The sequence below is a fragment of the Colobus angolensis genome, unplaced genomic scaffold (assembly GCF_000951035.1).
Source record: "Colobus angolensis palliatus isolate OR3802 unplaced genomic scaffold, Cang.pa_1.0 Scaffold163, whole genome shotgun sequence".
Lineage (NCBI taxonomy): Eukaryota > Metazoa > Chordata > Mammalia > Primates > Cercopithecidae > Colobus > Colobus angolensis.
The window spans coordinates 8344231-8359013 of record NW_012114744.1 but is presented as its reverse complement, the minus strand read 5'-3'; the positions used below and the strand labels follow the sequence as shown (position 1 = coordinate 8359013).

General features: G+C 39.4%; 3 protein-coding genes across 4 annotated transcripts in view; all 3 read left to right on the top strand.

Moving 5' to 3' along the window:
• The window catches only part of CADPS2 (Ca++-dependent secretion activator 2), a 571469-nt gene that overhangs the window by 177353 nt on the left and 379333 nt on the right, over positions 1 to 14783 (top strand). The gene's annotated exons all lie outside the window — the stretch shown is intronic.
• RNF148 (ring finger protein 148) lies at positions 2658 to 3966 on the top strand. Its single transcript, XM_011937403.1, has one exon. It carries the CDS (start codon positions 2888 to 2890, stop codon positions 3797 to 3799), a length of 912 nt encoding a protein of 303 aa, XP_011792793.1. The 5' UTR covers positions 2658 to 2887; the 3' UTR covers positions 3800 to 3966.
• On the top strand, positions 6065 to 7504 carry RNF133 (ring finger protein 133). The gene has a single exon (XM_011937404.1). It carries the CDS (start codon positions 6298 to 6300, stop codon positions 7426 to 7428), a length of 1131 nt encoding a protein of 376 aa, XP_011792794.1. The 5' UTR covers positions 6065 to 6297; the 3' UTR covers positions 7429 to 7504.

Below are 14783 nucleotides of genomic sequence, written 5' to 3'. Positions count from 1 at the left end.
TGGATTCTGAATATATTCTGTAGGTAGTACCAGTGAGATTTCTTAACGTCTTAGATATAGGATATGTAAAAAGAGACCAGTCAAAAATGACTTCAAGATTTTAGACGTGGGCAGCTGAAAGGATTGTATCGCCATTAACTGAGATGGGGAATTTATATGGGGACTGAATTTATGAAGATTATTAGTTCAATTTTGAATTTGTTAAATTTGACTTTATGTGTTATAGATCATTTTAGATATTATATAAAATATATATTATCCCTAGTAATATATTTCGGTTCTCTTTAACCTAACTGCAAAATTCAACAGAATGAAAAACTCTTCAGTATTTGGTTGTTATAAAGAATGTCCATGTATTGAATAAATGATCTAAAAGGAACAGATTACAGTTGCCTTAATCCTGTTTCTCTTTCTCTCTCTCTCTCTCTCTCTCTCTCTTCCCCCCCTCCCCCCCCATTCACATGCTCTAAGGAAGACTCTTAGAGCTCATTTTGATAAAATATATGTAATTTGTCATGATACTTAATGGACTAACAGGTAACTTGTACAGATCTCTGCTGTTTCTATTCCAGGGAAAACTGGAGAAATCAAGTTGCATTGAGGGCATCATCCTTGATGGAGGCATTGTCAATTATAAAAGCTTATTCTGTGTCGAGAATTTATATCTGACCACCCATCAGGGGTGGGAGAGTTTTGGGATGCTTCTCCTTTCAGGCTGTTTCATTAGATCAGGGTTTCTTGACTTTACTGTTGACATTTTGGACCACATAATTTCTTATTGTGTGGAGCTATTGTGTGCATTTTCAGATGTTTTAGTGGCAATGCTTGTGTATACTCACTAGATGCTAGTAACACTCTCTAATTGTCACAATCAAAAAATGTCTCCAGAAACAGCCAGATGTCCCTGGGAGGCAAAATTGCCCCCAACTTGAAAACCACTTTTTAAGAGATAGATGATTGTTTCTTATAGGTCTATTTTGTTCTAAGACGAGGGCAGAAGAGAGGGCAGTTCTATCATTGCCTTAAGCATTTTATGTTATAATGAGAAAAATAGAATGAATTAGCTAAGTTCCTCAAATTGGTCCTTTCAACCACACAGAGATCCTTTTGATGTGAGATATGTTTTGAAGCAAAATACAGTTACAGGTTAAACTCTTCACCCACAAAAATCTGCAAAATAAAAAGTCAGAATTACATTATTTTGTAATCCTACTTCCAAAGGTTAAATAATCACAGATTTAACAAATTACCTATAATATGATGATGTTAAACTGTCATCTTAATGAGGCTTCAATTTGTCACTGTTAATAGAATCAGCCAGGAATTCACTCAATTTGAACATGAAAAAAAGTCTGCCTATAAGGACTCTTCAGATGTGAACTGAATTATGCTTTAATAGAATTGTATGAATGGGACAAGTAGACTGTTTCCTAGTTTTTTTTTTAAAGCAAATATTAAATACAATAGGCCAGGGAATACAATAAATGCTTTTGTCCAAATGAGAAAACTCTATCATGTCTATGATTAAATTTTCGTGTCTATTTTGCACACTAGGAAATAGGGTCTTTTCTTTTTCTATCCCTAGGACTTTGTGGCATGCTGAGCACATAGAAGATATCCTATACATGGCAGAAAATAAATATTTGAGTGGGTGTTGCCAATTTATTGGCTCCTTGAAACAGACTTTGGATAAAGATTTAAGATAAAAGTAAACAATAATGCATCTTTAAAGCAGTAAAGATTCTGTAGTTTGCAAAATAATGTAGTGATTTGTTATCATTGTGGCCATCCTTTCCTCTTCCCACTACTATCCTTCCAGTTACTAAATCTGTTATTCAGCCTTTGTCTATGTTTCTACATCTATGCTACTACTTCGAGTCCAAGCCACTGTATTCTTTTGCCTAAGCTCATTCTCATGTTATTCTCCCTCTCCAATACATTTTCCCCATAAAGCAACCAAAGTGAACGTTCTGAAACACATTTGTCACCTCCCTGGCTTAGAACCCTACAGTGTGTTTCTCTTGTCCTTGGGACATCATCCAAAATCCTTAGTCTCTACAAGAGTAGGGCTATTTCTATTTTCTTCTCCAATGTATGCCCACTCTGAGTATTTGCCTAGCACCATAGTAGGTTCTTACCAGAAGATGGGACTGTATTAGGCTAACAATATGAGTTTACACTGTTTTCTTGGTGTTGGATCTTTAGGTGTGGGATAGGCATTTAATGTGGGAAGTTGATGGGAATGGTTTCCTCCTACTTCCCACAGAATGCCATACTGGGTAGTGTTGAACCATCCCACATAATGCCATATTGGGTAGTGTTGAACCATGCATGAAAACTGGCAAGTGGCCCGGGTACATGCACTAATACATGAATTATTTTTATCTTTGCCATTGCCTTACATCTAGAAAAAAAAATCTTACATGGCTGGGTAGATTTTCATTCTATCCAGAACTAAGAAAGAAACCCAAGGCTTTAAAAAATTGTTACCAATTTATTTATTGCTTTACAGCTTGTTCAAATTGTTACATATCTTGACTCATTGCTTAGCTTTTTGACCAATAGGATTTCAGGATGCAATGCACTAATATAAACTCTTGGATTGGTTTAACTACCTCTGATGTCACAATTTCCCCATTAGAATGTCATAGTTTTCTTGAAATCACATGATACCAATCACAACTCTTGTTATTTTGTTTCATTATGAGAAAGATAATCTACCAAATATAAAAATGCTGGAAGGAGCAAGATATCTTTGATCCAGGGAGACCTTTTCCATTTATGTGCTTTAGTAATCTGCTGCCAACAAGCTATCTTCTTTATGTCCTTTTACAACTGATGTTGTGTTGTTTTCTCAAGTTTGCCTCTTAAATAGACAAATGGAGGCATGAGCTTCCTTAAAATTACTCCTTCGACTCATAGTTCTCTTTCATCTGGACTTTTGAGGCTTAGTATCTTTCTACTACTCAGCCTTCCTGACTCAAATGGAAAAGCCATTTGGACAGCTCACCTGAATATAACATTGCAGGTTGGAAATAAGATCATATCAGAGTTAGGAGAGAGTGGAGTGTTCGGGAATCATTCTCCTGTGGAAAGGGTGTCTGGTGTGGTAGCACTTCCTGAAGGATGGAATCGGAACGCTTGTAATCCTTTGACCAATTTCAGCAGGCCTGAACAGGCAGACTCTTGGCTGGCCCTCATCGAACGTGGAGGCTGTACTTTTACACATAAAATCAACGTGGCAGCAGAGAAGGGAGCAAATGGGGTGATCATCTACAACTATCAAGGTACGGGCAATAAAGTATTTCCCATGTCTCACCAGGGGACGGAAAATATAGTTGCGGTGATGATAGGCAACCTGAAAGGCATGGAACTTTTGCACTTGATTCAGAAAGGAGTCTGTGTGACAGTCATCATTGAAGTGGGGAGAATGCACATGCCATGGGTGAGCCATTACATCATGTCTCTATTTACCTTCCTGGCTGCCACAGTTGCCTACCTTTACTTACATTGTGTCTGGAGACCTAGAGTGCCCAATTCTTCCACGAGGAGGCGAAGACGTATAAAGGCAGATGTGAAGAAAGCTATTGACCAGCTTCAACTGCGAATTCTCAAAGAAGGGGATGAGGAATTAGACCCAAATGAAGACAACTGTGTTGTTTGCTTTGACACATACAAACCCCAAGATGTAGTACGCATTTTAACTTGCAAACATTTTTTCCATAAGGCATGCATTGACCCCTGGCTTTTAGCGCACAGGACATGTCCCATGTGCAAGTGTGACATTCTGAAAAGTTAAGAAATCTGGAGAATTTTCTGAAGATATAACCAGATCTTTCCAAATACAAAGATTAGATAAATTCTCTTATCGGACTTTATGTAGAGAGAAAATTTCAGCTTCTCTACCCAGATATGAACAAGGGTGAAATTTGTGTTTTAAAAATAAAACTCCATATCATGCCCAGCTATTTGAACTTCTTGTCTTTCTAATCAGTTTTAATTGTTATACCTTTTTGCCCTTATCCAAATAAGAACATTAGTATATGTTAAAAACAATTTTTTTTCTTCAAGTTACTAGGATTGTGACATTGCCCTAGAGAATTAGCCATGCTATTTTAAAGTTTCCTTTTTTAATACTAATTCTTGTACTTTGTTTCCGCATTTTGACTAATTTTGGTATCTAATAATTTATATCTCTGATTCTCCATGGTTAATTAATTTTATTAATGCCCAGGAAATCTAGTTTCCAAAGCTACTCACTGGATTGGTAATGTGTTCTAAATAATTATTTTAGATGATAGCACTTTGGTTATGTAAGGAGAAGTGTTCTAAAGTATTATAGGCCTCATTTAGGATAACATTGCAAACATTCACCTTTGTTTGCCAGAGCTCTTTAAATCCTAGCATAATGATTCAGCTATGGTAGCAGATTTCTTTTCTAGAAGTGTCCTTAGTAAATGCTTCTCTTTTCCTCTCCAAATGGTAATGAATGTTTCTCTGGGGCATTTTGATAACATAGAGCAGAGCTAAAATTTTGTTCAATTGCCTTTCCATGTTATAGTCTTTGCCTTATTTTGCATCTTCCTTTTTTTCTAGTAGGTAAATAAACACATATACAACAATGAGAGACAGAAAGATTTAGATATTGTCGTATTGATGAAAATCTCTGTTTCTGGATGATATGCTAAACCTTTGATGCCTAACTCAATGTCACTTTGTGAATATACACACCATGTAATACCTTTTAAAAAGTGCAGGGATGTATGAAAATAAAATCAGATTAATGGCCTTTGGGAGAGAAAATCAACCTTTATGGGTATGTTTTATATCATCAGTGTTCTTTTTATACTAGGTTTTGTTGTTCCTTCCTCTTCCTTGTCTCAAATTACCATGTTGTAGATTCACATCTCATAAGAAGTAACAGCTGCTTTAGTCCTGGTGAGATCCAACCAAAAGTGACTTCTAGCACTCTACACATGTAGACCAGAGACTTTTATGTTCAAGGTCAGAATCTTTGGCCTCGGTTTCCTAGCTGGTGGGAAAAAAAAACCCACTGAGATTCACCCCCAATAACATGTACCAGTAGCAGCGTGGCTGCTTGTGAACTCACTATGCTTGTGAGTCCACATGACATCCTTTAGCTTTGAGGTCATATTGTGCCACTGACATGATTGTGGCCAAAACGTAGGTAGAGTGGACAGAGCCTGTGGAATCTTCAGTAAGGATATTTGTTGAGTTCTGCAAAAATGTTTGATAAAAGCATCTACTTATTGCTGCTAATGGTTAACTTTAAATATGCACCTTTGAGGTTTTTCTTAATAGCTGTTTTTTAAAAAATGAATTGTGCCAAACCAGTATGACTTCATTTAATCTTTCCCTTGACACCCTTTCTCCTCCTCTTTCAAAATATTATTTGATTAATAACAGATGTCAAGGCCTGCAGAGAAATTAGCTTCCCCAGATGTCAGTCCTTTCTTTACTCCTGTCAGACTTACACTACATTTGTACAGTCAATGTAAGACAGAGAAAGTGAGGCAGGAGTAAACTGAGCAGGATCTCTTACTCTAAAACAGCAAAATCATAAAACAAAAACCACAAATGTCTCAGAAAGCTTAAATAAATGCAATATAAGGGTTTATGTGATGAATCAAAAATTAGCAGTGTGACTTTTACTTTTTGATATAAAAATAATGTCACTGATATCACCACTTTTACCTCACATCTGGTCACAGAACTAATTTTCAATTATCCTTTTTTTTTTTTTTTTTTAGCTTGTCATTTTGTTGGAAATATCTCCTTCCTTTGCTGGGAAAAAAATTATATAGCATTCTTACATGTGCTTTCAGGCTTTAAAGAGCACACATTGTATGAATTTTAGACTTAATTTTTAGTTTAATGTGCTACCTACTACGATTATATGTAGCTCAGTGATTACATCCATCTTATAACAACGTAGAAATCACCCATAACAGCATTTAAGCCAATAAATTCACAGTATGCTCTAAACTCTTATCTAATTGGCTGCTGGATCTTGCATGTCATAATCACATCAAACAACAGTAAGCAGTATCTAGAGTTAACAGGAGGGGATTTATTTTTCAATCTAAAGTTTTTCCCCTCTCTAATAAGACCTCTGAAACTCATAAGCCATCTTTAAGAATTTCTTACAAAAACATGCTGGAAGACAGTGGATCTTGTTTGTATCCTGAAGATTTTTTTCTCTTTGTTATTTTAAATTAATTGTCAACAGATGTGGAACTGTTGCGTTGGTTCTTAAGTCATTCGGAGAAGGGAAAGATGCATCTACTCAAGGTTGGCACTTGGAGAAACAACACTGCCTTTTCCTGGCTTATCGTGTTCAGTGTTCTTTGGCTTGTTAGTCAGAACTGTTGCAGAGCAAGTGTTGTTTGGACGGCTTATATGAACATATCATTTCATGTTGGGAATCATGTGTTGTCAGAGTTGGGAGAGACTGGAGTCTTTGGAAGAAGCTCCACTTTGAAGAGGGTGGCAGGAGTTATAGTGCCACCAGAGGGAAAAATCCAAAATGCATGTAATCCCAATACCATTTTCAGCCGATCAAAGTACTCAGAGACCTGGCTTGCACTTATTGAACGGGGAGGTTGTACTTTCACACAGAAAATTAAAGTGGCAGCTGAGAAGGGAGCCAGTGGAGTGATCATCTATAACTTTCCAGGAACTGGCAACCAGGTGTTCCCTATGTTTCATCAGGCATTTGAAGATGTCGTTGTGGTTATGATTGGTAACTTAAAAGGCACGGAAATTTTCCATTTAATTAAGAAGGGAGTTCTCATTACAGCCATGGTTGAGGTGGGGAGAAAGCACATCATCTGGATGAATCACTATTTGGTCTCTTTTGTGATTGTCACAACTGCTACCTTAGCATATTTCATCTTTTATCACATTCATAGACTTTGTTTAGCGAGGATTCAGAACCGGAGATGGCAGCGATTAACAACAGATCTTCAGAATGCATTTGGACAACTCCAACTTCGAGTGGTAAAAGAGGGGGATGAGGAAATAAATCCAAATGGAGATAGCTGCGTAATTTGCTTTGAACACTATAAGCCTAATGACATAGTTCGTATTCTGACTTGTAAACATTTTTTCCACAAGAATTGCATTGACCCCTGGATTTTATCCCATGGGACATGCCCCATTTGCAAATGTGATATTCTTAAAGTTTTGGGGATTCAAGTGGATGTTGAAAATAGAACAGGACCTTTGCAAGTTCTAATGTCAAGTGAACTGCCTGAAACCTTATCACCTAGTGAAGAGGAGACAAATAACGAAGTTTCTCCTGCAGGAACCTCAGATAAAGTAATCCATGTGGAGGAGAACCCTACTTCTCAGAATAATGACAGCCAGCCTCATTCAGTAGTGGAAGATGTTTCTCCTTCACCCTGATGGCCTGACTTTTGAGGAAGTGTATTAAACCTGTATGTGAAATCAGATCCTGATACTGACAAGCAGTTTGTCTGTTTGAAGTGTGGTTTTTGTGTCATTTTTTGTTACTTCAGTAATTTTCTACATTCTTTGTTAAACCTCAAAGACAGAAAAAAAGTCCTAGCAGGATTTTTTTGTTTAATTTTGGACCTTTGCTAAGTGTAATTTTTTGTCAGTGTATGTTACTCCTGTGAGTGTACATATGTATATTTGTATGTCACATCCATGTTAAAGCTAAGGACAAACTTATTTTCTTAAATATTTTCTGTACATATATTGGGCTCTATTTTGGTAAAAATATTACTGATATATTTGTTCTAATACAGAAACTATCAATTAAGTTTGAAAACAAATTATCTTTTATGTGCTAGGAAGAGTAAAAATTATCTTTTGATAACATATTTATAGTATGTCTTAGTTGTGAGGTCATTGTGCTATTTTTTTTTTGCATTCTTGGCATGAACATTTTACAAAATTTTATTACTCTTATTCTTGATAAATAGTTCTGTTCAAGCAATTAGTACTTTTTTTGTGATATACATCTGTGTAGTGAAATTTTAAAATACTAGCACTCTTTAAGTGAATAGCAAATATTTTAGTGTCCAGCGTTACTTATAATAATTGTTACATGGTCATAAAACATAGAATGACTTTGATACTTAGTCATGGCATATTTACTTCCCATGTGTTTCTCCCCACTCCTCAATTTGGTTTCTTAAATAAAATGTTTAACCTATGCCAGACTATTCTTGAGAGAAGTGATACAGTATAGAAATTATTATGATGTGATCATGTTTCTTTTGTTCACTATATTCTCAGGGTCCAGCAGAGTGCCTGGCACTCAAGTATTTTTGAAGGAATGAGTGAATAAGTGAATAAATAATGATAAATATCTTTGCTGTAATGCAACTATTATGTGTTAATTTGAAAAACTTGACTGTTTTTCTCAATTATACAAAATAACAGAAAATTCTGAAATTTTTCACTCTAAATTACTTTGAAAAAATATTAAATTATAATTTTAGCCCAGAATTCATAATTATAGTTTAGCATGCATAATTTTAATGAGCAGCTTTGAACTCTGTAAGGCTAACACTGGGATATGAATTATTGGGCAACCTTGGAGGGTGACCTAGTGAAGAGGAATGTTACGAGTTGCTCAGTGTTAACAATACTGGAATTTAGACACAGGTAGAAGGGTAGTAGTAGTTGGCTATAACTGCCACCCCATGGAAGACTAAAGGAGGAGAGGCACTAATCTAAGACCAGGAAGAATCGGGGCAAAAACTGGGCAAATGACCAGTTGTGAGCCATGCCTTGCTTGGTACACAAAAGCTTTTTTACATGCAACTTTAGAGACTTTTGTGTTAATCACAAGAGCTGTTCTTTGAAAGAATTGCATAGCACCAGGGCTACTGGAGGATTTAGCAGGAACACTAAGTGTTATTTCAAGCTTACCCTGGAAGAGTAAAGTCATTTCCTGAGGGATGAGGGACCACACAGAAGAGAGAGGACACTGAGGACCCCATGACAGCTGCCCCTAAAAGGATCAGCTCCTAATCAGGATAAATTGTCATTCTTTGGCCACTATTAGTGTTTCTGCCACTAGAGGATAGCAGCAGATGGGGGTGGAGTGGCTAAAGTGATTTATACCATTTGTCCAAGAAAATCACTAGAGCTATGAGAACGAATGCATCTGTAGTGTTGGCAGTCCCTGAACCTAGAGTTCCAGGGTCACTGCAGCTCTGTACTCTTGTGTGGGGTACTTGTTCCATGACATCTGGCAGTTCAAGAATTTGTTTGCTCTTCACACTGACAGTGCCATTGTGTTCTTCATTCTCCCTCCACATCGTTGTTGGTTTTTCCTTTTCTTTTTTCTCCTCCTTTTCCTTTGTTCATCATTGTCAATCTAAGACCTGAGTTACTCCCATGTATAAGAAATTGGCATGTGCATACTTCTCTAATATAACCTTTGTTAATGTGGACATTTAACATTTAACACAGTGTGCTTGTTTGAGAATTTTCTATGGATGTTCTTTAAAGGGTGGTTAGAATCTATATTTGGAGTGGGAGGGAAAGGGTCAAGTCAGTGAAAATAGAAACTGTCTGCTGAGTGGCTACCATGTGCCAGGTAGAGGACTAAGTGCTTTACATAGCTGTTTCTTTTATGTCAGAATAAAACAGTTTTAATCTTAGTGTTTAGAATGTTGTAAACAGATCAATAAACCACTTTCACTCTGGGTTTACTAAATAGAACTTGGAAATAGCACTGCTACATCAAATGTTATTCATTATAATAGATTTTCACTTATTCTGTGGGCTATATACCATTTTCTCTTGTACCTAGTGATGCACACTCGAAAAAGAATAATTAACCTAGTATTAACCCTAACGATTAACACCCTCCTAACCCTGCTACTGATAACTATCATGTTCTGACTACCCCAACTCAACTCCTACACAGAAAAAGCCAACCCCTACGAATGCGGCTTCGATCCACTAAACCCCGCTCGCATTCTTTTCTCTATAAAATTGTTCCTAGTTGCCATTACTTTCCTGTTATTTGACTTAGAAACATCTCTTGTCATAATGACATGGGATTAATAATATGAACTCCAGAAGGGAGTTTATGTTCCTTGTAAGAATCAAGCTTGCTTTTTTTATTCACTCCTTAGATAAATTACATTTATTATTCTACTACAGTGAAAAATATCCACTTCAACTCTTATCAGATGGTGCTATACGTGAAATGACTTACTCCATCTATACAGTATCTCTTGTTATAGGACACACTACATTGATAATATCCCTATCTCTTGCTATGGAATTATTATAATGCAATTGTCCTGCAGAGAATGTTAGTCAGCTATTTATTTGCACTAGCGTGAGCCTTTCAAAGGATTTAGTGAGCCAGGGATCTGGCTTTTCTGATGGGATTTACACTCCTTTACCACATTTAATGGGTTTTGAAGCAGCACACAGGTATCAACTGGGGGAAAGATCAGCATTTGGGAAGGCACTGAAGTGAGCAGAGAAATCTTAACATGCTGGTACTGTGAAGGAGTCCTTCTCATGCCAGTTCTGTCCTCCCACTCCATCATTTACTATAAGCACCTGTTTTTGTATTTTAAAAACATATTTTATTTTTTGGTTTTGTACTTAACTGTATTTTTAAATATTTAGTTCTTAATGCTGAAAAATAAAGGTTATAAATTAATATATTTACCAGCACAGAAATATCTTTAAATACATACTTTGTTTTATAAGTGAGGGGAAGGGAGTGTACTTTAGAAAAAGTGATGATCTCTTTCCTACCAATAAGTGTTATTCTATCACAATTTGTTACCTCCCCTTTTCATAGCCACATCATAGCTACTAACCCCTCTCTTCACAATTATGGCAGCATCTTTATCAGATCTCCAAGTTACTGTGTCCCTTGATGATTTTTAGATGCTGCCATGCATACTTTTCATCACTGTTGATGAACAGAGTGCCTCTGATTTCAAAACTCCTCTACACATGTCCAGTTTAGCAACACACTGTTGTTGCCACACATCATGTTCTCTCATCTTTGAAAACTTAACAACTTACAGCATCTTATTCAGAATTCCCTCTGCATTTGCTTGACTGCTCATCTCCGCTACTTCTTCAGGCTTGTTCTTGGTTCTCATTCCAAACAGTTTCCCTTAACTGTTGTCCCACTATTCCCAGTCCATCTCTTCCAACTTCAGCCTAGAACCAATTGTAAGTCATTTTAGTTTTGCCAAGTGCCACCAAATTCCTTGCCTCCTACACTTTCCTACAATATCATTTGCCTTCCCTGAATCATTACTACATCTGCTTTTAATACTTCTAAACAGCCAACTCTTACTCAAGTTGTAATATTTATTATTATCTGATGTCAACCAGATCTTTGCTTCTGTTTAAAAATCCTTTAGTAATCTCTTTTTTTATTTTTTATTTATTTATTTATTTTGCGACGGAGTCTCGCTCTGTCACCCGGGCTGGAGTGCTGTGGCCAGATCTCAGCTCACTGCAAGCTCCGCCTCCCGGGTTCACGCCATTCTCCTGCCTCAGCCTCCCGGGTAGCTGGGACTACAGGCGCCGCTACCTCGCCCGGCTAGTTTTTTGTATTTTTTAGTAGAGACGGGGTTTCACCGTGTTAGCCAGGATGGTCTCGATCTCCTGACCTCGTGATCCGCCCGTCTCGGCCTCCCAAAGTGCTGGGATTACAGGCTTGAGCCACTGCGCCCGGCCTAGTAATCTCTTAACTCTTTTATTTTTTTGAGATAGTACTCTCGCTCTGTCACCCAGGCTGGAGTGCAGTGGCGCAATCTTGGCTCACTGCAAACTCGACCTCCTAAGTTCAAGTAATCTTCTCCTTCCTCAGCCTCCTAAGTACTGATTACAGGTGCACACCACCACTCCCAGCTAATTTTTTTTTGTTGTTATTTTTAGTAGAATTGGGGTTTTGCCATTGTTGCCCAGGCTTGTCTTAAACTCCTGAGCTCAGGCAGTCTGCCCATCTCAGCCTCCCAAAGTGCTAGGATTACAGGCATGAGCCACTGCGCCCAGCCTCTTACTCCCTTTTATAGTCCCCATAGAGTAGTACTTCAAAGCCTTGGCTGCACATCAGAATCACCTGGAGAGCTTTTCAAAGTCTAAATGTTCAGGATGCATTCATGACATCTGGGCTGGGACCTAGGCATTGGTAGTTTTTGAAGTTGCCCAGGGGATTCCAACGTGCACACAAGACTGAGAACCACTGCCAGAGGACTGTTCCAAAGAGCCTTTAATCAGGTCCCAAATTTTACCCTCTGTTCAGTTTGACTTATTTTCACTTTACTGAAAGTGTCTTGGTAGAAATCAAAATATCAAGGTAGAAAGTGTTAAATGTCTATTCCTCATGGAGAGGAATTGATAAAGGCCTGTGGCGATATGAAGGGAAGAATTTCAACTGGAGTAATCATTAGGGAACGCTTCAAGAAGGAAATGATATTTGAAATGGAAATCTACTTGGTGGGAAGAAGGACATTCTAGTGGAGAGAACAGTGTTAACAGTTTTTTATAAAGGAGCTTTGAGTGTCACTTGGAATTTTGGTTAAGAAACTTGAAGACACAGTGTAAGGAACATGGCTGTGCTTTAGTCAAGGATAGGCTGAGGTAAACATCCAGAGTGACTCAGCAAGTTTAGAGTGCAGGCGTTTAATTCCAGCTGTTTTCACAGCCATGTGGCCATAACATGGGAAGGTTTATCATTTGGCTCTAAGCCACTGTTGTCTGTAAAAGGTATAATTGCCCTGATGACACTGTATAGGCACACTTCTGCCCAGAGAGAGAAAGAGTTAAGCTGCTGACCCTGAAGGCAGTGGAGAGCTGGCCATGCAGCTGTGCATGGGAGCAGCCAGCACAAGCAACTGAAACAGAGACAACAGTGAGAGCTGTTGATAGGAAAGCTGCTGAATAAAACTACATTTCACCTGCTTACGGCCCCGAGCGTTCTTTCAGCTATATTCCCATCCACCCACACCCCTCGGACCTCAGCGGGGGCTGGACCCTGGGCATGACATTTGGTGTACTCATGAACCTGACAAGTGGCATAGTTGGCCGGATGAGGTGAGTGGATCTTCAGTTCTGAGGGTTCTCGGGTCGGCTATGTGGCCGCGTCATGGGCTGTGGTACCTAGTGGCAGTGGTGCTGCCTGGATGGGCCCCAGTGGAAACGTGGGAGGCTGTAGACAGGTCTCCCACAAGTGTGGAGAAGGTACTGAAGCACCTGGAAGTGCACAACACTGAAGAAAAGCATTCCTTTGCTGACAAAGTCACGTGGGCATTTGTAACTGTGCTGTAGGAATTGCATGCCCAGTCCCTGCGGGATGCAGCACAGGGAGAAAGAACCTCTGTTGCAGGTTCGCCCAGTGATCCACCAGAAAATATAGCATGAGCAGCTATTGGGCCCCAAGGGTGAACCTAGGGACCCTCCCCCCACCACCATGGTGGAACACATTTCACATGGTGCCTGCAACCCTGCTATGTTGCGGGAGTCAAGCAAGTAATGTCGGCAGTCACATACAGACTTAGTGCAAGTCATTCAGGAGAAAGAGGTTGCTGTGCAACCTGGTCCTGCCTGAGTGTTCCAGTTCACAGATTGCCTGCTGCAGTCAGGTGGAAGTGCTAAGCCTTTTCTGTTTGATAAGAGACTGGCCAAGATGCCTGGCTTGGGTGGCACCATACAACCAGCCATATGCGGACTTGGCAATCCACTAGTCCTTGAACCCGGATAAGTTTCCAGCAGAGCTGCATTTATTAACGGTTAAGAAGACCAGTCAGTGAAAGTGGAACTTGTGTCTGCACCTTGGCATTGGCCACTTGACTCTCTGCTTATGCACTGTGTACATCTCTCCCATGCCTGGGGACATTCTGGGGGTGGAAGTTTTGCACGGCTTGGCAGCTGTGCCGTCTGTCACAGACTTGCTGGACTGCTTGACAATAGAATTGGGATGGTGTCACTGTGTGGTGGACCTGACCAATGCATTCCTCTTAATCAACATTGCTCCAGAGAGCCAGGAATCGTCTGCCTTCATGGGAGGGTGACAATGGACTTTCACAGTGTCGCTGCAGGATTATGCATAGCCCCATCATATGTCATGATCTTGCTGATGATGTTACCCGAACCTCTGATTCTCTTGCAGATTTAGAAGTGGCAATGCCAACCTTGCCTGGGGCTGAATGGTGAGGCCTACACAATCAAGCAGGCTCTTCAGTAGGCACAAGCCTTATGGGTAGTTGTCTAGGGGTGCCCATTTAAACTGAATGTGCATGTGACCACAAATATTGTTGGTTAGGGCCTATAGCAGTGCATGGAGACCTTGGAAGTGCCAACAGGCTTTTAGTCCTAGCTGTGGAAAGGAGCTAAGCTCCAGTGTTCATTCATACAGAAGCAATTAGTAATAGCGGATGGGTACGTTCATGGGTAGTGGTCCCCTGGACGGGAAATCAGTCAGTAACTACATATGCTGCCCCTGAGGCTCATAAGAGTGTGGCAGAATGGGTTATAGTCGTCATGCGGACGACTTATGTGATAGCGGGATGGATGCATTCATGGGTAATGACTCCTTGGAGAGGGATGGTGCAGACATCCACTTAGTGAAGTGAAGCGCCTGCTTAGAGCAGCAGAGTATGCTAAGTACAAGTCCCTTAGCAGCAGAGTTACAAGAGGTCTTGGGACCTGTAGTCCAAATGCAAGATAAGGCCATGGGGCCTGAGGCACACCTAGACTCTGAACCTTCACTGTAAGGAAGGGTATCCCCCCATTCC